Source organism: Mesocricetus auratus, unplaced genomic scaffold (genome assembly GCF_017639785.1).
Source record: "Mesocricetus auratus isolate SY011 unplaced genomic scaffold, BCM_Maur_2.0 Super-Scaffold_100676, whole genome shotgun sequence".
Classification (NCBI taxonomy): domain Eukaryota; kingdom Metazoa; phylum Chordata; class Mammalia; order Rodentia; family Cricetidae; genus Mesocricetus; species Mesocricetus auratus.
The window spans coordinates 104,444,506-104,465,772 of NW_024429266.1; the positions used below are offsets into that span (position 1 = coordinate 104,444,506).

General features: G+C 43.9%; 1 protein-coding gene and 1 pseudogene across 1 annotated transcript; both read right to left on the minus strand.

Annotated features, from left to right (window-relative positions):
* Window positions 1–7,879: 7,879 nt before the first annotated feature.
* Window positions 7,880–12,053, minus strand: LOC101831973 (annotated as a pseudogene).
* Window positions 12,054–12,796: 743 nt separating this feature from the next.
* On the minus strand, window positions 12,797–14,076 carry LOC101837280 (protein FAM76A). Its single transcript, XM_040738045.1, has one exon. It carries the CDS (start codon window positions 14,042–14,044, stop codon window positions 13,268–13,270), a length of 777 nt encoding a protein of 258 aa, XP_040593979.1. The 5' UTR covers window positions 14,045–14,076; the 3' UTR covers window positions 12,797–13,267.
* Between the last annotated feature and the right edge of the window lie 7,191 nt (window positions 14,077–21,267).

The following is a 21,267-nucleotide window of genomic DNA, read 5'->3' on the forward strand; positions in this document are numbered from 1 at the left end:
ACAAGGATCCCAGGGTAGTAATTTGTCTCCCTCAGAAGCCATTGTGATAGGATCACTTAGATTTCAATGTTGCAGAAGAGTGAGAATGTTGGAGAACCAGGATCAAATGAGACCAGCATGAGGGAGGGACCAGTGCGGTGTATGCAGCTAAGGGCAGGTCATCACTGTACTTCAATGCCAGTGGATATCTGTAAGTACTGTGCACCTTCTCTGTGTCTCCCAAGTTGTCAGTGAGGTGACTTGGTGAGTCTGGTGACCATGATCTGCACCTGCATGGATTCTCCATCTACAGCCATGTGGTTTGAATGACATGTCAGGAAATTTGGGGTTCTCAAAAAGATCTGAGTGCCTGTGGATGATGCTAATTGCCTCCTAGTTTCTAAACTCACAGACTTATAAATCCTACAGGTAAGCTGAATGGAGAGAATGCAGCTGTGAATGAGCCTGAGGAATGTTTTTCTTAGTTAACTTGAAGTATGTGCTGAAGAGGCAGAGGAAATCAGATGTCTAAGAAACCCAACTTCCTTCAGAGATGGGAGAGCTAAGATGCGCTGCAGGGGCATTTCAATCCTGGATGAAAATCCATTGGTGTGTCTCTTATTCACATGCATAGTAGTTTTCTCAATGATTTCTCAGGGTTCAGAGTGATCTGTATATCCTCTACAGCTTGTCACAGTGCAACTTGACTTGTGTTCTTCGACCCACAGGGGCTGCTGGAGAGCCATCAACTCCCCCAACCCTCCTGACTAAGAAGGAGGTAAAGCAGAAGATGGAGGGTCTGACTAAGCAGCTAGATTAAGTGGCCACAGAAACAAAGGAGCTACGAGATTGCCTCATCTCCATCATTGAAGGATTGCCTAACAACAGGTATTCAGTTTCTCCAAAGCCACGGTGACCATCTTGGTTCCACAGTTTCACTTTTAGTTTATTTCCTCTAAGATCTGGGCTTCTGGAAGTCTACACCTTCATGGTGTCCCTTTGCTCAACACTGTGTTGCTTCCCATATGTAGAACCTGAAACTTGGGCAGGAGTGAGATGGGAACAGAATATTATTCTGTTTCCTCCAAATGGAAACCAGAGCCTCTGGCCTGAGTCACATAACTCAGGGATTGGGACAGAGGTGTGAGTTCCTAGCATGCATTTGTACTGATCCTGTCAAGTGGGGAAAGAATATTACTGTTTCCTCCAAATGGAAACCAGAGCCTTTGGCCTGAGTCACATAACTCAGGGATTGAGATGGAGGTGTGAGTTCCTAGCATGCATTTGGATAGATCCTGTCAAGTGGCAGCTTCTATGAGAAGTTAGATGCTGTGAGTTTGTGGTGATTCTTTACATGCCTGGCAAGACATTGTGTGATTAACACTACATGGAGCAGCTGGAAAGCCCTGTCACACTTCTCAGTGTATGCCTATAAGGCCTGGGACTGATCTCTGCACATTTTGGTCCTCTCTGAGATAACATCTCTTGGTAGCATTCTCTTTCACTCTCTTTCTCCCTCTGTCTCACACACAAACACACACATACCTAAACACACATATGTGTTGCGTGTTTGTGCATTTTTGCAAGTTGACATCCCTGGACCCTGCAATAAGGTGTCAGTGGTTGGTCATATGATGTTTCCTATCTCACAGTTCCCAGCTGATACCTTTGATGAGCATTGAGATCCCCACATTTAGCATTAAAGTTCTGCTAATGTGCTCACCTTAGAGATGTGTAGATATTATAAATCTATCATGAGTTCCTTTAAGAAAAACATTTAGTCCTATCCACAAAAATCTTCATGGTGTGATTTTGACCTCTACTTTGATGGACAGCAGGACTGTGGATTTTTATTTTATACAGAGGAGAAACATTATCCCCAATTTTGTTGGGCACAGACTGAAGTAGACACTAGGGATACTCTTAGCCACCTATTTCAGCAGTCGTGGAAGAACTCAGGCAGCCCCACCTCCCTTCACCTTAACATCCTGCCCCTGCTGCCCTATGGTCATGATAGCATGTTTAATAAGCACCAGATGTTCCAAGGAGGTTGCAGAATGAGGACAACGAAGCCTTGGAGAGATTCAATGAGATCAATGAGAAATCACTCTTCTATTGGTAAGTGCTTGTCTTGCAGGGGACCGTAGATAGCACTGTGAAATGTCCATCTCTGCCTATCTCTTTCTGTGGATTGCAGAGTCCACAGATATGTTCTAACCATTATGTCTCTTAGCAAGAATCCTTAGCAATCAGTTCTTGGTGTTGTTTTTATGACATTCAGTTTTGCTAATTGTGAGAGAAACAGTTAGCTCTTCCCAGCCCCAGACTGTCAACCTTAAATAGAATCTAGTTCAGTGGTTTTCATCCTTCCTAATACTACGTCCAAGTTAATACAGTTTTTCATGTTTTGGTGAGGCTCAATCACGAAATTATTTTTCCTCCTACTTCATAATTGTAATTTTGCTACTGTTATGAATCATGATTTAAGAATCTATTTTGCAGGAAATCTGAGATGCCACCCATTGAAAGAGTAATGCCATCCCCAAAGGAGTCATGACCCATCGTTTGAGGACCACTTCTCTAGGATGGCGTTTAGAGGAGATGACTTGGTTTGTCAGTCTTCTCATTTTGCACCATGAGATTGGTGTCAGGAAGGCTCTCAGGCATGGGTCTAATGCCCCCCATGGGACCTCTACACCCCTTAGGTCTTCTGTCACCCCTCTGAGTGGATTTGTTCCCTACCTCCTGATGTAGCCCCATTACCATAGTCAGTTAAGGACATTGAAGGACCCACTCACATTAGTAGAGATACTTGGATTTCTTTTGTTGTTGGCATATTTGGAAATGGTCTGATTCTTTCTGGAATTTCCTGTTCTCTACTTTTGGCCTTCTGAGAGCAGCTGTCATGGCTGCATTGGCCTCTTGTCTCTGTCTCCATTGGGAACCTGAGGACCAGTTGGATTGGTGGATTATGGACGCAGGGGTTGTAGGAAGAGGGTAAAGGTCTTACTATTCAGAGAGTGTTTCCAGCGATCTGCAGTACAGACTCCAGACTGAGAAGACTCAGGTTCAGTGTGTAGTGGAGAAGCTGAGGCAAGAAACCAAGAAGGTGCTAGGGGAATGGATCCTGCTGCAACACTAGTTGGGAGAACTGAAAGTCATCTGTGAGGACCAAGAATGAGTCATCAGAGACCTCCAGACCCAGTAGCATCAGGTAGGAAAAAGCAGCTGGGTCAGGGTTAGGTCCATCATTATTTCTTCATGGGGCAGAAGGCTGTCTGTCCATCAACACAATTGTGATTTAACTTAGAACTTTACACATGCACACACACACTCAACATCCTCTGTTTTAATGACATCCATCTGTTCATGTCTGTGTCCATGCATCAGTAGTTCTGGGAAGTCTCTCTCTTGTGAGTATCAATTGGCAAACAAACCCTGCTGCTCTACTCGAAGCTGCAGTTCAAGCAGGGTGATGGGTCCATGAAACTTCACAATCATACATCTCATTGTGATGGGAGTGGTGCTCTGTATAGTTTTCCAGGAAAGGAGCCCACTGTAAATGTCAAATGAGTGATTCTCTTTGTCACCTCATTGGATGGCATGTTGCCTTTTTCCTTATATTCTCTGCAATCCAAGGCAGTCTCTTACCCATGCCCAATACTTGGTTCATGGTGACAGAACCTTCAGTGGGATTTGTCAGCAGTGTTTTGTGTGTTTCCTTGGCAAGTTCTATCATGGAGATTATACTATGGAGAAGATAGGTTGTTCAGGGACGTGGAAAGGCCTGGAAGAAAGCCCTGGAGTTACAGTGGGAGATCTGAGACTTCAAGATAAAAAGTTCTCCAATCAAATCAGTATAGTGTGGCCAAGTAGAAATTATTCCATATGCAATTTCAGACCCAAGGAATGGAGATCAGAGTCACTGGACTCTTCTGAAAGAACTGCTGTGTGCTCATCTGTTATGTCAACAGCTTGCCCTCTTTTGGCCTCTCTCTCTCTCTTTTCTTGGCTGACTCTGTCTTTCCTTCTCTCTTTCTTTATCCCCCTATTCCTCACTGTCTCTCCCTGTTTATCTATTTGTCCATGTTTGTGTTTGTGTGCGCAGATGCATATACGTGAGCACCTAGAGAGGGCAGTGGAGGAAAGTGAGGGGTGTAAATGTCCCATGCATGTGGATGGTGTTTAGAGCAGACCACTTGGTTTGTCAGTCTCTGTCCTGAAACAGGATTCTACCTTCACAGAAGCTTGATTGAGATCCTCTGTCGGTGCGTGCACTTGTCTTAGAGTGAATTCATGCCTATGCTCAACCCTCTATTAAGATCACAATCTTCTAATGAACAGGAGCAGCAGAGACTGGAAGGAAATCCCAGTAAAAGGAGAAGGAGCTGATCATTCAGAGAAAGACCTTAACAGGAAAGCTGCAGCATTACTTGATTGCATCCCAGATGAGGTATGAGCCAGAACTGGGGATTGGGAGCTGGATTCAAGTCGGTCTCTTCTACCTTGGATTTGTGCCTTTTGTGGGCTCTGCCTATAGGCAAGGCTCCAGGCAACACAGGGAAAGCACACTTCAGAATACTATGCTGTTCCAGGCAACAAGAACTTCCCTCCAGGAAGTAATCGGCTTGATATTCAGTGAGTCTGCAGAATTGAGTCCTCTTTGATACCTTTTGAGTTCTCTAGTATGTTCTGAGCAGGCTTTCTTTGAACTCACAGAGCTCTGCCTGCTTCTGCCTCCCACATCATGGGCAATAAATATGTGTCTTACCATACCTGAAGGTGTTGAAATGAGAGTCCCACCCTTGGCATTCTTTGATATAACACTATATGTCTTCTTTGTTTGACCATTTCCCTGTATGGACACAATAATTTTAGTCACTTCCAGGTTGAACCCAGGAAGATGTCTCTGCTGTAGGATTGTTCATGCCTTTCACACTATAATGTGTAACAGACTCCTCTAAAGAACTAGGATGTAGATTCACAGTTTTCATTCTAAGGGAAACAAGGCTGTTTTTCTTTATTTAAAGACCCCTGATTATCCCATGTTCTCAGGCACACATCTGAGGAAATTTTGCTCCAACATCATAGGCTCCATTTGCTTATTGCCTGGGAATAAAGTTCCTTCCTAGCAGTAGACATGAGAATGCCCCATGACCTTGTTCAGTTGTCTAAGCTGCAATGCTGTGTTGTGTCTACCTATCAAATGAGGTGGTCTGTATTCAACTCACCATGAACCTTCTGTGTTTCTCAACTATGCTGTTATCCATGGATTTAATATGCTATTCCTTTCATCACTATGATGTCCCTGGAGTACTGGAGAATGTTCTGTTCTTTCTAATAGAGCACATACATACAGTACTCAGATCATCTTGTGACACTGGTTAAAGGCTGATGAGTTCAAGGACAAGCTACCCTGTGACTCTTGGTCCTTAGGGTACAAATAATGTCTTCTGTCATATGATCAATGCTGTGTGTTCAGCACAATTGAGTTTTTGTGAGGTCACAATTTGACAGCTTACATGGCAGGACATCACTAGGACTGATCCCTGACTGCCTCCTTCCTCTTCCAGATCAGAAAAACTGCAACACGAGATAGAGTTGTCTTCAGGCCATGATGAGAGTGCCCTGCAGTTAGACCTGCAGCTGCAGGGACACTAAGTGACACAGGCAAGTGAGCCACCATTGTCTTGTATTTTCAGAAACAATGGAATTCCTGGGGAGGATTTTCTTCCTTGAATCTGTTTTTCTGTGTGAATAAGCCCTGGTTTTGTTTTGGTGACAGAGCAAGGCTAAGTTTGGATCCTATTGCCTTTCTTTATCTCACAGCGCCCTTTAGAGAACTAAGGAAGCCTAAGGAAGCCACAAACAACCAAAAACCATAACATTCTTCAGCATAGAATCAAGACCTCATCACAAGAAATGTCATTCTAGCTGTAATCTCACCAGTGAGGCAAATATCATCCTAAGTTAGCTGGTATGTCCAAAGTCTGATCCATGTGTTTCTTATCTTACTATTTCAGGAGTAATGAAACCATCCCAAAGAAGCTTGAGATACAAAAAACCTTTCAAGATATACTCAGAGCCCAGACATCCACCAGTAAGTGGAGCTCAACAACACGGAGGGAGGATATGCCTCTGCTCAAAATTCTCTGATAGTTTGTTGCTGACAACGTTTGTCAGCTGATAAGTCCTCAGCTCTTCACATTTGGAGGGAAATCTGTCAAGGGAGACTGTATTGATGTCATGCTGCTATCCAGACATCAAATTCTCATCCTGTCCAGTGCTGAAGCTACTGCGTGTCATGTACCCTGGCATCTGAAGTTAAAGCTCTACAGAGATGACAAGTGTCCCTTGCTACTTCTTCATCATTCGTTCTTCCATTATGAAATTGACTGCAGAGTCTCCTGATGGAAAAGAACTGTCCTAAGTAAGGATTGAGAAAGGATGTCAGAGTGGTCTTCTTTGCCTTTGGAGAGCAATGTCCCCATGAACTTTTTTTGTCTGGAGTAGCAAGCAGACATGTGGTGACTGAAGGGATAACATCGTGGCCAACATATTTTAGCATCATCTTTGCTGAGTGCTTGACCATCAAAGCCCCAAATGGCCTGGTTACACTTGGCCTGAAAAGGTTATTATAATCTATGCCTATCTTCCTATTATGTATCCAAAGCTGGCCAGAGTGTATAGGTCAGTGCCATTAAATCTGCATGTTGAAAATAGTTTCACTTACCATTTTTTGTTTTGTGTTTCCGGGTTGAGGTTTGTTTGTTCGGGGTTGGAGTTTTTGTTGTTCTGGTTTCACGTTTTATGATTCTTTGGTTCTAGGTTTTGTTCTTGTTTTATATTTGATATTTTGCTAAGATTTATGTACAACATGCCCTGTTAAAGCCCTTTGTCCTTGTTTCATATTTAATATTTTGCTAAAGCTATATATTTTATATATAAATGTCCTGTTTAAGGCCCTATTGAGTCAAATGACTATATTTCTTTTTTATGGATATTTATTTAAATTAGAAACAATGTTATTTTACATATGAATCCCAATTCTCTAACTTCCCATCCTTCCATGACCCCCTCTAACTCCCGCCATCACATCCAACTTCTGACCCCCAGGGCTTAGGCCTTCCAAGGGGGATCATCAATGTCTGTCACATCGTTTGAGACTGGCCTCCCCAGTGTAAATGACTATATTTTCAAAAAATAAAAAAGAAAATTTGAACTCTTTATTCTTCATTTGAAATTTATATTTCTTTTTTCCCCCTGATTTGATAGGCAATGATGCAACTAGAAAACAAAAGCAATTGTGTTCTTTTTGTGGGGCAGGTATGATAGAAATTGAGGTGAGCAAAACTGTCACCCTGGTCAACCCCCCCCCTTGGTGGCTTGAAGACCTTTAGCCAACTGAAGTCTGGTACTTAAGGCCACTTTTGGATCAGGGAGGATGGGGAGTTCAAGTCTATTATTTTGACTTTTGTGATACAGCCACCAGGACCACAGGATGGGTAGAGGGTGGTTGTTGAACCTATAGTCATACAGAGAAGGGGCTCTTCCTGCCTGAAAGACACCTAACTTTCTGCACCAGATAGCACAGTGGAGATACCTAGCCACTTCAAAAGGATCATAGCATTGTGTCTAGAGCTCCAAAATGGCCAGCTTCCCTCAGACAAGCAGGAGCAGATCCTCGGCCTGAACTACCCAGACTTCTGGCCTCAACCAGTGGTATTAGAAGAACATCATCCTCATCCTCTGGAGCCAGGACTCTTGTGTGATATACAACTGGAGTCATGGGGGCCCAGACTGGGTAAGAGGTTTCCTCGGTACACCTTACAACTCCAGACACCAGTGAGGCCTCTAGAGGCACTGAGGGTAGTGGATCTGGGAGCAGAGAAGGCAGGTATCACAACACAGAGTTAGTGTTGGGGTTCTCTGTAGGGAAGTCTTCTACAGGTGGGATGGAACCCTGGGTAATAAGCTGCCCATAGGAAGAAGGTGACTGCTGCTGCACGATCACAGCCACCATCCAGGTGAAGGGACAAAGATGCTGTACTCCTGAGTGCAGATGGCACAGAGTTTGAGGTGCAGCCCTGAGCGATGGCCCCCAACAGCCCACACACTAGGATGTGCATGACTGCTGCTGTGATGACCTTTTGGCCCAGTGCATAGCAGGAGTCACACTCATCAGTACATCAGTACAGTCTGACTGTCCGTCACACACCCATGTCTCATACACAGGCTTCTAATCCCAGCATTAGAAGTTGCAGGCTAGTAATGACGGCCATGCCTTTCATCTTATCCATCAGCACAGAATGTTTGGTTGGTGAAACAGTTGGCAGGCAGGTAGCAGCTGGCTGTGGCTCCAGGCTAGAAAGCAGCTACACATGGGAAACGCCTGGGTGGGTAGCCATGACAACCTTGCTCATCTGTGTCATTGAAACAATCCCATGGACCTTCATGACAATGAACCTCGCTATAGCAGCACTTGCCTAGATTTTTTTCTATCCTCCAGTCCTGAGCTGAAGTCACAAGGTCTTTCCCAAGGTAAACATTATCCCCAAACATGGTAGGTAGCATTAAAGCCCAGGCCATTACCCCAAGCTACCATGTGATAGGACACACATCCTGACCATACAGGCATCCAAAGTGGCATCTTTGCTATTGCTGAAGTGGGTGAGACTATGTAGCATTCAAGGAGTCTCAGGAGAACCAGCACCATCATATACACACACTATATCTCTACAACCTAATTCCAGGACTGTGAATCACACTGCCAGCCTCCCGCCAGCATGGGGTCCAGCAGCCACAAGCAGGACTGTGGGTGGGAGACTGAGGCCAGGTTTGAATATCCAGGAGAGGAGAAGACTCCATACAAGTCCTCCGAGGTGAGATTGCACAGTGGAGTGTGGACAGGGACTAGCATCAGGTTAGGAATGCGTCTGAGCTATAAGTTGCCTCATTAGAGCCATTGCCACAGGCATCACCATCACAGTGCTGAGGGGGTGGTATACAGTGGTGCTTTAAGAACTGGGAATCTTCCTGCAGGCACCGGAGCCAATCTTGACTGTGAGACAGCAAAACTCTTCATTATGAAACTTGATTTTTAGTCAGAGTCCAGTAGCTGCAAAATGCATCAGATAGAATGGAGCTTTGCAACTTCTACATGGCTTTGGCTACATTGTCAGCTCCCAGCCAGAGACACATGGTGACTTAGGAGTGGATGGCATGGCCTACTCCATGGACATCTACTCCATGATGCAAAAAGATCCATATTTTACATGTCATATCACATGTTAGCTACTCCAAATAAATGCAGTCTACATACATACATGTTCATGACATGATCATGCATATACTACTATTGAGAAATACACCTGTGTATTCTTTTTCTGTTTGTTTTGTTTGTATTTCCATTAACCATGTGGAATTTGTCAAATGGGAGAGAGAGAAAAAGAAGCAGAAGAGAGGAGCAGAGAAGGGAGAGCAAGAGAGGAGAGAGAGAGAGAGAGGAGGGGGCAGCGGGAGAGAGCACACCTGTGTATTCTATTGCATTGCAGGAAATGTAAACTTTCATTATGAGGTATGTATAAAAGAAATCAGGAACCCCATTGCTATCTGCTTTTCTTTACCTTGAAAGATAGCCCTAGTGTTAATGGCAATGCAGAGAACGTAACCCTCTTAGACAATTATCCTTTGTCACATCATAGAACAATTATGGTCAGATTATTAAGTTTCACAGAAGTGGGTGATTTATTGAATTCATGTTTCCCAATTCAAGATTTATTGCATTAGTATTATTAATTTAGTAAAATAACCACTTCACATTATCTACTTATCTACAAACGTTTAAGAATTTCCACTTATGTAAGTCTTGAAAGTCTTTAAGATTGTCAGTTTCAAAGGTCTTGTATGCATTTAGGACTGCTCTTGTGTACTTCATATCTGTTATTAGTAGTATGCTTTTAAAGAATGGTACTCCAAATGTCTTATTATATATTTTAAGGCTATTGTGAGTGGACTGTTCCCTGATTCCTTTCTCAGTATGTCTTGCCTTGTATGCAGGAAGAATACTGAATTTTGTGTGTTAGTTTTGCATCTTTCCATTTTATGACTGTATTTACCAGCTTTAAGGGACTTTTGATAAATATTTACTTTTATTTGTTGAGAATCATATCATCTGCAATAAGGAAATTTTGCCTTCTCACTTTTCTATTTGTGTCCCCCCTTTTCTCCTTCTGTTGTCTTATTGTTCCAGCTAAGACTCCAAGTACTATATTGAATAGAAATGAAAAGAGCGGATATCATAGTCGTGTTCCTGATTTTCTTGGAATTAATTTGAGTTTTTCTCTATTTAACATGGTCTTGCTTTGGGCTTGTAAAATGACTGTATTTTATTGAAATCTGCCTTTGTATCTCTAGATTCTCCAGTATTTTGTCTGGATTATTACAAAGGCCTTTCCTTTTTCTTTCTTTCTTTTTGCATCTAATAAGCTGGCCTTCTGGTTTCTATACTTCTGGTTTCTGTACTTCATTCATTTTACGTGATGGAATATATTTGTTCATGTATGTATGTTCTTGCAGGTCTGAGATGAAGACTAACAAGTCATGGTGGATGATTATTTTGATGTGATCCTGAATTTGGTTTGCAAGTATTTATATAGAATTTGTTTGTAATGTTCATCAGTGTAATTGATCTACAATTCTCTGTCTCTATGTCTCTCTGTCTCACTCTGTCTTTCTCTCTCTCTCTCTCTCTCTCTCTCTCTCTCTCGTGTGTATTGTTGTTGTTGTGTGTGTGTCTGTCTGTATATCTGTCTGTCTGTCTCTCTCTCTCAAGATCAGGGTAACATTGGTTTAAAAAAGAATTTGGATGAGTCCTTGTTTTTCTATTTTAAGGAATAGTCTGTTTGCTTAGAGACATCTGCAGAAGTCCACCTGCATTAAGAAAAACTATTTCCTGCATGGATGACAAACTCCATGTTAGAATAAAATGTAAGAGGAGGCCCCAGGCATACTAAGAATAAGAGAAAGTGTTTTACGTGGTAGCTGAACTAAGCTTACAGGGTACCAGTGAGTGAAGAAGCATCAGGTGGCTCCACATAATTCCAAGGCATCTTTGTCCTACAAGACTTATGCTCAGAATCATCTTTCCAGTTTAAAAATAAGGAAACTGGCCCACCCAGAAGCCTAGGTGCTTCTGTTGTGGGTTAGATTTGACCTGCGTTCTGAACAGTGGTATTGTGGTGGTTTAAATCAGAAAATGTCACATTAATATGGCAGCCAGAGACTTACCTTAGTGCAGTCACAAAATCACTCTAAATCTCACAATTATGAAAGTACCACTTAAGATGAGGAGCCCATTTCTTTTTTATCTGAGTCAATATGAATTTTATTAGCACACATTTGTCAAAGTCTGTACAAACCAAAACATTCCTATGTTTTAAAATGTCCATTATCACAAACATACAAAGAAATGGAAGATGTTACCAAAAGTTACTCAATTTCATGGTAAAATGCTGTCATGATAAAAAAAATCAACATTTCAAGACTGAGGTTTACTCTTTACCATTCAGGAGCTCATGGTCGTTTAGAAAATGTGTAGGTTTGCTGAGTATTAAATGCTAAGACCTTAAAAAAGATGTAGTATAAAACTGAATGAGTGTCTGTATACTGTCATATTTCACATACATAATTTCTCAGTCTTACGCTTTAAGAAACCACGGCTGTCATTCTTTTTCTACCATCTTTTCCCCACAGCCAATGCAAACATATCTAAAAAGTAGTGTATGACTGATAGTTATCTTTACCTCAAAGTTTCTCAGTCAAAAAGTTACAAAATGATTCAGCACAGCAATTTTCCCTGCTTAGAAGGCAAAATTGCATTCCATACCACTGTGACAAATAAATCATGGCCCTTCCAGTCTCCTGTTGGAAAGAGCCCTCACATCTGTATCTGTCCATCTGTGTGTGTGAGTCTCTTCTGACAATGCAACCACAAACTGCGGAGCACCTGCTGAGAACAGTGACCTCAACTGTTCATCGCTGGCAGATGTGGTACAGATGTCACCTGTCTTCATGATCGGCTCTGACACCCTTGCACTGATTCAGGGTTTGTTCTGCATCATGGCACCTACTGCCCGTCTCCAGTTTCTTTCACAAAAATCGAGGAGTGAGGCTCCACATGAACCTGTCCCTTCCCACCGGCCTACTCGGTCAAGATGAGAAGGGAACACTCAGGGAGGCCCACGCCAAGCCCTGGAGACACACAAGCAGTTCAAATATTATCCCACTTGAATCTGCTAATGTTAAAAAAAGTTCTATTAACAGCCTGATATGACAGCCGACGCAAGCAAGAAACAGGTATGTTTTTAAAAAAGAAATGGCAGTGTGGGAATTTAAAATTGTGTAAAAGAAGGAGGGGTAGATAGAAGGGGAAAGTGTCCAGTACAACCTGGACAACCGTTCTTTCTGCCCTGACTTAAAGACAGACTGGTCAATTCTCTGCACCCTTAAGCATCTCCTCAATGCTCTTCCAGAGTCCTCCAAAGGCACTTAGCTCCACACTTACGCCCCCAGCATTTACCTTAGCATTGAGAATCCAAGGTAATGAGAAAGAAAAGATAGGATTCTCTTACTAAAAGCTAGCAAACAGGACTGCATTTTTTCTTTTTTCCCCAAAAAGGCATTGCTTTTACAAGAACTAGCTAGGCTACCATCATTCCTTTATCAAGAAAAGGTTTCCTTTTAAAAAAATAAATAAAACTCTGTCTATACATAGTACAAAGGTCATACATAATATACCCGGAAAAACCCACGAGTATACCCTGAAGCAAAAGGTTTATCAGCGAGAGAAAGGCTCTCTCACTGCACAAAGTCTCAGGTGGCAGTTTTCAAGGTTCAGAGGGTGGCAGTGATGCACAGCGGACGACAGGTGTGACAGCAGACAGAAACTCTGCACATTACACTGAGCAGTGACCACTATGGGAAACATCGAGTACTGACATAGAGGGGAGCGGAGGAGGAGGAGCAGGTCTGAAATCCCACACGCTCAGCATGCAGTCATAGCATGGCACAAACCAGGTGTTTCCATTCAGCCCACTGCATTCGCACAAAGAAGGGGAACGGTAAGAAAATAGAGATTTTGTAGGAAAGCACAATTCCCAGAACAGCCAGGTTGCCAACCCTGACCCAGGAGCACTGGCTGGTGTTGCTGGGAGCCTTCTCGGGGTGTTCACGGAGATGTTATAGTGCCTGACTTCTCAGACTTTTTGCTCTTGGACAAAGCAGCTGCCTATTTCAGAAGCCCTCGGTTTTTGGCCTGCAATTGCTCTGTGACTTCCTTGTGGGTTTTCTCCATTTGATTCATTTTGGCCGGAGTCTGAGACTCCTGATACTGAAAATCAGCCTTCAGTTCTGTGATCTTCTTCTCTTTCTCTAAGATCATTTGATCCTTCGGATGCAGCATCTTCTTCAAAGTGGCTACCTCTTCCTTCAGCTGGGCAATGATGACAGAGTGGTCAGTGCCAGGTGAATCCAGAGCCAGGTCTGGGGAAAAGCTGCTGTAATGGCTGCCACTACTCAGGCGGCTGTACTGCTCCTTCTCTTGATGGCTGGCTCCAGAAGAGCTGCTCAAATGTTTCCTCTGCTCTGTGGTCTTCTGAAGGACACGCTTATATGACAGTGTGCAGAGCCAACACAACGACTTCCCATCTACCTTCTTTCCATCATCTTTCCTGTCAAACGCACACTGCTGCTTGCACTGCTCACAAGAATATGGAGGTCCATACTTCTTCTCTGAATTCGTGCAGCGCTGGCATTTATTGCCAATAAATGCTGCAATTATGTTGCAATACTGACAAGGCTTAGGCGTTCCATACAGCTGCACGTTCTGAGCACATTTCTTGCATATTGTATAGGTTTTACTCTCCTGCTGGTACTCAGTCCTGCAGTAGATGCACTTCACAACAGGGTGAGCAATCCAGCATTCCTTGCACAGCTGCTGCCCCTGAGACAGCGCCTCGAAGGGGAAGCGCTGGTGGCACTTGGTGCAGGCATAGAGCGCCGCCATGTCCAGCCCGGGCGGTGCTCACCGCCGCCCCGCCCGCCGCTTTATCTGACATTCTCAGGCACAACCTGGCGGAGGAGCCCATTTCTAAAGACAACACAATGTATATGATTACAACAGGAAGGACCACCTGTTTGAAAGGTTCTGGTGGTGTTTTCAAGAGCTACTCTGTGAAATCTGACCAAAATATTCTAGGCTGTTCCTCTCAAAGTTCCAATCATAGTCTAATACATTATTAAATATGAGGAATGATTTATTCCCAAGCAATATACCATCATATCTTTATATGCTTTGCCATTTTAAAGACAGGTATTACAGAGAAGTTCATTCCCTCACCTAAAATCCCATCACATAACTTCTGGGCTTCAGCTCAGCTTAATATTGCAGACATTGGCCCCAGTGTCGTCACTGCATTGAATCACACAGGAGTTCACTATGCAGGATTCATTACATGGATATACATGACAGCTCATCACAGACCGTAACTTTGTCCACACTTCCCTAACCTCAACAACCACTTTCTCTATCTGGCCTATTCATGCTGCAAGTTATAAGTTTTCACTTTTTCACTGGAATTGAGCAATAATGCCCCTAGTATATGTTCTTGTATATTATATCTTTGCAGATATGAGTCAAAGATGAATTATGCTGTGACCACAACAAACCAGAATGAGAATTACCTTAGTCAAATTTTCAGTATTGTTCAGTATTTGAAGTTTAAGAGTCTTAACAGCTTGCATATCTGTGCACCGTGTGCATGTGATATCCGCAGTAGTTCTAACAAGGCGATGGACTCCCTGCACCTAGGGTTACAGGTGGTTTTAGCTGTTATGTTTGTGCTGGGATTCACACAGGGGCCTTTGGAAGAATAGATAGTATTCTTAATTCTGAATCACATCTCCAGCCACTTGGACTAGTTTGTATCACAAATGTGGGCAGTTTTTATAGGAATACAGAAAACGTGATGATGAAGATGATGATGTCAGATTAGTTACCGTTGGAATGAAGGGAACTAACATGTGTAATGTACAAATGCTAGACCTCCTACATTGTTACCTTGCTGTGTTCAAGGCTCACAGGAGCATTCTAGTGTCTTCTCTGCCCCCACTCAGAGTGACTAATTCCTTCCTCCTCCTTGCTCTGCAAGTGATGGTTGCAGCCCTCACTGCCCCTTGCTCAGAGGCATGGAATGTGATTTGTGTTGGCTTGAGGCAGGCCTTGCTGTACAAGGATACTCCCAACCTGCACACTTTGAAGTAAAGGTAGAAGTGACAGTTTCCCCTGGCTTCCATGATCTGAACAACCTTACTTCTGACACCAAGAACAAGCTGGAAATGTACCTAGCTTTCCACCATTGGTCTGCCCTTAAGGGCCTTACTGCCATTTTATCCACAACTTATATGAAGGACCAAAGTGCCATGCCTGACGTTTGGGTGTGCAGCTCCGGGATCAGCCAGAGTTTGCACAAGTGACCCAGGGCACCTGAGCTCAGCATCCATGGACAAAGCTGTACCTCAGTCTCAGGCTTGGGCATCCGATCTGGCCACTATCTGATGCCTGGTGGTGGTGGTGGTGGTTGTGGTGGTGGTGTGTCTGGCGTAGCATTTGCTGCGCCACAGCCCCACTTTTCTCAAGCAGCCCCAGAGCTCCTGTTCCTTCACCTCAAGGACATGGGACCTGGGAGTCCACTCGGATCCTTCTGCAGTAAAGCTTTAATGCATCTTGAGAGATAGATGATCAGCTTCTTAGAGGGAGACCCCAAGCTAAGAAACCCAGCCCCTTATATAAGCCTAGGAGCTCCGAGTGAGATGTGTAGAGCCGGGATTGGTGGTTTGCACATCACCCCAGATGACGTCACGGGAGAGGCACAGTTTAAACGGTTAACTCCAACTGACAGCGACAGTTAACTCCAACTGACAGCGACAGTTAACTCCAACTGACAGCGACAGTTAACTCCAACTGACAGCGACAGTTAACTCCAACTGACAGCGACAGTTAACTCCAACTGACAGTGGATGTCAGCGCCATCTTCTAACGGCAATAGCGATAGCGAGGGCGGCTCCTCACATCTCCCCTATTCATTTATTTTTGAAGCAATAGGACACCCACAACTTTGGAGTGGAGATAGAGGTCAAATCCCCATGTGCAAATTCGGAACATGTACAAAGCTCCTCTCCAGGGTCTTATCCCCAGAGGAAGTCCTGACCAGTCCGATGTCTTTTTTCTGGGGGAAGGAGATCATGACATAGAACCTTCATGCAAGATGACTTATCTCCCAGGAGAAAGTCGTTATACCGCAGACCTCTCCTGTGCAGTGCTTAGCCTTGCAACTCCTTGGGCTGCTGAAGCCTACCCACTCTATCCCGTGCAATGAGACTAGCCTCGTGGGGTGCAAGAGCTGGGAGGCCAGCGACCTATTGCTTTAACATGGTTAACCAAATGTCAGGGGATGCTCCGTGTTCTAAGGCAGCAAGTGCTTGTGCCACCACCACTTTCTCCTTTTGTTTGGGCTCTGAGCGTACACACCATCCAAAGCATCAACACTATTCCACAGCAGAGAACTAGGCTAAATGATCCTACCCCCACCCATTCCTTAAAATAAGAAAATGCAGATGAAATCCAGGGGGAGAGGTCTTCCATCAGAGAAAGATCCAGATGCGTCGAATTCACTTGCAGGATCGCCATTCTCAACTCACGGAGTGTCTGCTCAAACTCAAAAGTCCAATTCTGTAATAAATGTTGAGACAGAGCTTTTGACAGGTTAGCTGCTCTTGTAAAATTCTCATATTGTACTAAGTGACACAAAGGCCAGGCAACTTTGTTCACATCCCAATTTGGCCATCTGCCACAATATATCCAATTGTTCCTGAACCAAATTAATCTGTTGGTTTACCAACATCAGGCCTCCTTGTATCTGAGAATTGGCAGTGGCCTGTTTATCTAGGACCATGGTCACAGTGGCCTATAGTTCATTAATGGTTTGAGTTGTCTGCACAGTGGCAGAAAGTGCAAGGGCCGAGGCGGTAACCGAAGCAGTAACCGCGGCGGTGGCTATCAGGCCCACAATAATAGCAGAGATCCCAAAAATCTCGCTTTTCCCTAAACAAACTCAAATTACTTGGCGCCTCAACAGGAGCTGGAATAAATCGAGGCATGCGCATTACCAAAGCAAAAGGGTGCTTAATAGCATCCCAGCATAATGCATAAAAACAATTCTAAGCAGAACAATTTATTTCTTTCTGATTCTTACCTAAGGTATCATTACTCACAACCCAAATAAAGGGCAGCTGAATAATTAGTTCTCTTAAAAGGGGTATACTTAACATTGGAGGAGGACCAATCAGATGATCCAGAGCTCTGTCCCTCACTCAGACTGTTGCCTAATGCCCCTTTCCAATCAAAAGTAATCTGTCCCTTCTCACTATCATAGGAGAAAGATCAGTACAGCTTCCATTAATTCAAAAGGATTAGCATTAGATCTTTCTGGATCCATATGAATAAAATTATCCTTTAATGAAGAAATCACAGTAAAGCACAAGCTTCCTACTAATGACAAGGTTCTCTCATCCTGAAAACTCTGTATCTGAGGATCTAAAGGCAAAAAGGCAAGCCCCAACTCTCTATTATTTGTGAAAAATCTAGGGAACACCTGGGCATTCTGCATCACTGGCATCGGTAGGGGGAAGGTAGACATGATGGCCCACCGTAACTCTCCCATCATACTAGGAACCATCATCCCGAGTAGGAGAGTCTTCATCACCCACTTGGCCTCCATCCTTCTTATTCTGGAGTTGTGAAGGAGCTCTTCGAGTGAGTCTTTCAGGGATCCACAGGGGGTTTTCTTCCTCCTGTGGAAAAACACACACAGCTCCCCTGGATCTTATAAGAATAGGATCCGGGCCTTTCCAGAGATCAGTCAAGACATCTTTCCATTTTACCATTTCTTTTGGCCTATCAGGCTCTAAACTGTGGCGATCAGCCGCAGTGTGGCCTTGGGCATCACAGTTCAAGAAATTAAGGGTAAAAAGTGCCATGGATACAGCAACTCTTGGTACCGAGGGTAGAACATCCTCAATACTCCCTTTTGTTTAATCAGATATGATTTGAGTGTACGATGGGCACGTTCCACAATGCCCTGTCCTTGAGGGTTATAAGGTAGGCCAGTTAGATGGGTAACATCCATTTGCCGACAAAACTGTCGGAATTTTTGAGAGGTATATGCTGGTCCATTGTCTGTTTTTAAAATTCTGGGTTTTCCCCAAGCACTCCAGGCCTCAAGGCAATGTTGAATCACATATGAGGCCTTTTCCCCTGTTAGGGGTGTGGCAAACATTACGCCAGAACAGGTGTCAACAGAAACATGAACATATTGAAGCCTTCCAAAAGAGGGAATATGAGTAACATCCATCTGCCACATCTGCAATGGTCTAATGCCACGTGGGTTTATTCCCATGTGGGGAGTAGGTAAGAATTCGCAGCAATTCTGGCATTGAGTAACAATTTCCCTAGCCTCTTTCCTGGATAGAGCAAAACGACGGCGCAAGGTCTCAGCCGTCACATGAAAGCGCTTATGGAATTCTTTTGCTGCTTGTGCATGGGTAGACAAGGCAGCGGCCACCAGCTTTGTAGCCTTGTCCGCTAAGTCATTCCCTAAGGACATGGGACCTGGGAGTCCAGAATGTGCTCGGACATGGGTAATGAAAACAGGAAATCTCCTATTTAACAAGGCAGCTTGTATCTTCTGAAAGATGTTAGCAACTCTGCTGGAGGATCTTATTATTCCAGCTATCTCAAGGAGATTAACTGCATTAACCACATAAGAGGAATCTGATACAATATTGAGGGGTCCTGGAAAAGCCTCAAGAACCTCCAGTACTATCAGACATTCTACAACTTGAGGTGAAGTTTCATTATATTGTTTAGATATAACCCTATCCTTGACCACATAAGCTCCCATACCAGTTTTTGATCCATCAGTGTACACCACAGTCCCATCTGGGAGTGGGTCTTTAGCTGTCACTTGTGGAAACACTATAGCCTGGTTTAGGGCAAACTGTAAAATTGGATGCTTTGGAAAATGATTATCAATTTGTCCTGAAAAGGAAGTAACTAAAACTGCCCAATCACTAGATGTGGCTGCCAAGGTCTGAACTTGTGCAGCAGTATAAGGCACAATCAAGGAATCAGGATCCCTGCCAAAATGTGTAACAGCTGCTTTTATTCCGCGAAGCGCGAGCTGTGCAACAGCATCAGGGTACCAGTCAATAATCTTAGCAGGGGAAGCATTTGGATGAATCCAAAGTAATGGTCCATGTTGCCACAGGACTGCAGTTGGCAATTGAGCTGTCTTAAAAACACACAGATTAAAAGGTAGTGACTCCTCAATTCGTTGTAATTGTGCTTCCTGTAAGGCCTCTTCCACCATCTGTAAGGCTCGGTGGGCGGCAGGGGTAAATTTTCTGGGTGAGGAGATATGAGGCTCACCCTCCAGGAGATCGAAGAGGGGTTTTAGATCAGCAGATGGAATTTTTAAAAAGGGCCTCAACCAATTTATATCTCCCAGAAGTTTCTGAAAATCATTTAATGTTTGTAAGTGGTCTTTGCGAATTTCTATTTTCTGAGGAACTATATTTTTGGGAGTAATCTTTGAGCCCAAAAAGAGGCCTGTATCTGCAATTTGAACCTTTTCTGAGGCAATCTCTAATCCCCACTGTTTTAATTCAGCCACCAGCATGGGAAAAGCCTTTTGTAAAACATCTAACTCTTTGTGACAAATAAGAATATCGTCCATATAATGGATAACGATTAAAGATGTAAATTGCTTCCTAATTGGCTCCAAAGCCTCCTGCACATATAGCTGACATATTGTTGGGCTATTGGCCATGCCTTGCGGCAGTACCTTCCACTGAAATCTCTTGTCTGGTTCCATATGATTAAGAGAAGGGATAGTGAAGGCAAACCTTGGTCTATCCCGTGGGTAAAGTGGAATAGAGAAGAAACAATCCTTAATATCTATAATAATAAGCTTCCAATCTTGAGGAAGTGCAGAAAGCAAAGGAAGGCCTCTTTGAACAGGGCCAAAAAGATGCATCTGATTGTTAATGGCTCGCAGGTCGTGGAGTAATCTCCACTTCCCAGATTTCTTCTTAATAACAAAAATTGGTGTATTCCATGGGGAGGTAGAAGGCTCTAGATGCCCCAGCCGTTCCTGTTCTTGCACTAATCTTGTGACAGCCTCTAATTTTTCAGAGGATAGAGGCCATTGAGAGACCCATAACGGCTCCTCTGTTTTCCATGGTATGGGTCGTGAAGCCTCAACGGCCCCTAAATAAAACCCAGTCCTTTTCTACCCCGATTTCCGTGTTGTGTAATGGGTTTTATTCTGCCTTGTTCTTGCCTACCCAAGCCTCTACCATTTGTATACCCCATCTTTGCCATAATGGCTGATGCCTGGGGGAGTATTCATTAGTTAGGGTCATGCCCATGGCTTGTAACACATCTCGTCCCCATAAATTTACAGGGAGTGGCAACACATAGGGGGTAAAACATCCCTGTTTGCCTTCAGCATCCCGCCAGGTTAAGGCTGAGGCACTGATGGCAGGAGAGGACTGGTATCCAAGACCTTGTAGAGAATGAGATGAAACAACAGTGGGCCAAGACTTCGGCCACCAATGGAGTGAAATAATGCTTTTGTCTGCTCCCGAATCCATTATCCCTTCAAATTCTTTTCCATTAATTAACAATTTTATTGTAGGTCTCTCATTTAGGGGTATAGCCAGATAGGCTGAATCACTTCCAGAAGATCCCATAGCCCTTTTTGTAAAGTGTAGGTTTCTCCATCCCCGAGGGAGGGCAGCAACACCAGTTGTGCAATTCTATCTCCCTGCTTTATAGAAAATACACCCCGAGGGCTAGAACAGAGAACTTGAATCTCCTCTTTATGATACGGGTCAACAATCCCAGGATATATAATGAGTCCCTGTAAAGTTAAGGAGCCACGGCCCAGAATAAGCCCAATGGTGGCAGGGGGCAAAGGTCCAGGGGAATGGACTGGGACCGGTTGAACATTCATTTGGGGCATGAGTAAGAAGTCGGAGGCGGCACGCAAGTCCATTCCGGAGGTTCCTCGGAAACCTCTACTTCCTCTTGATTGCTTTTCTGAAATTGGTTCCCATATTTCTGAGGGCCCTGGGACCATGGGCCCCGTGACCCGTTTTTTGATTGGG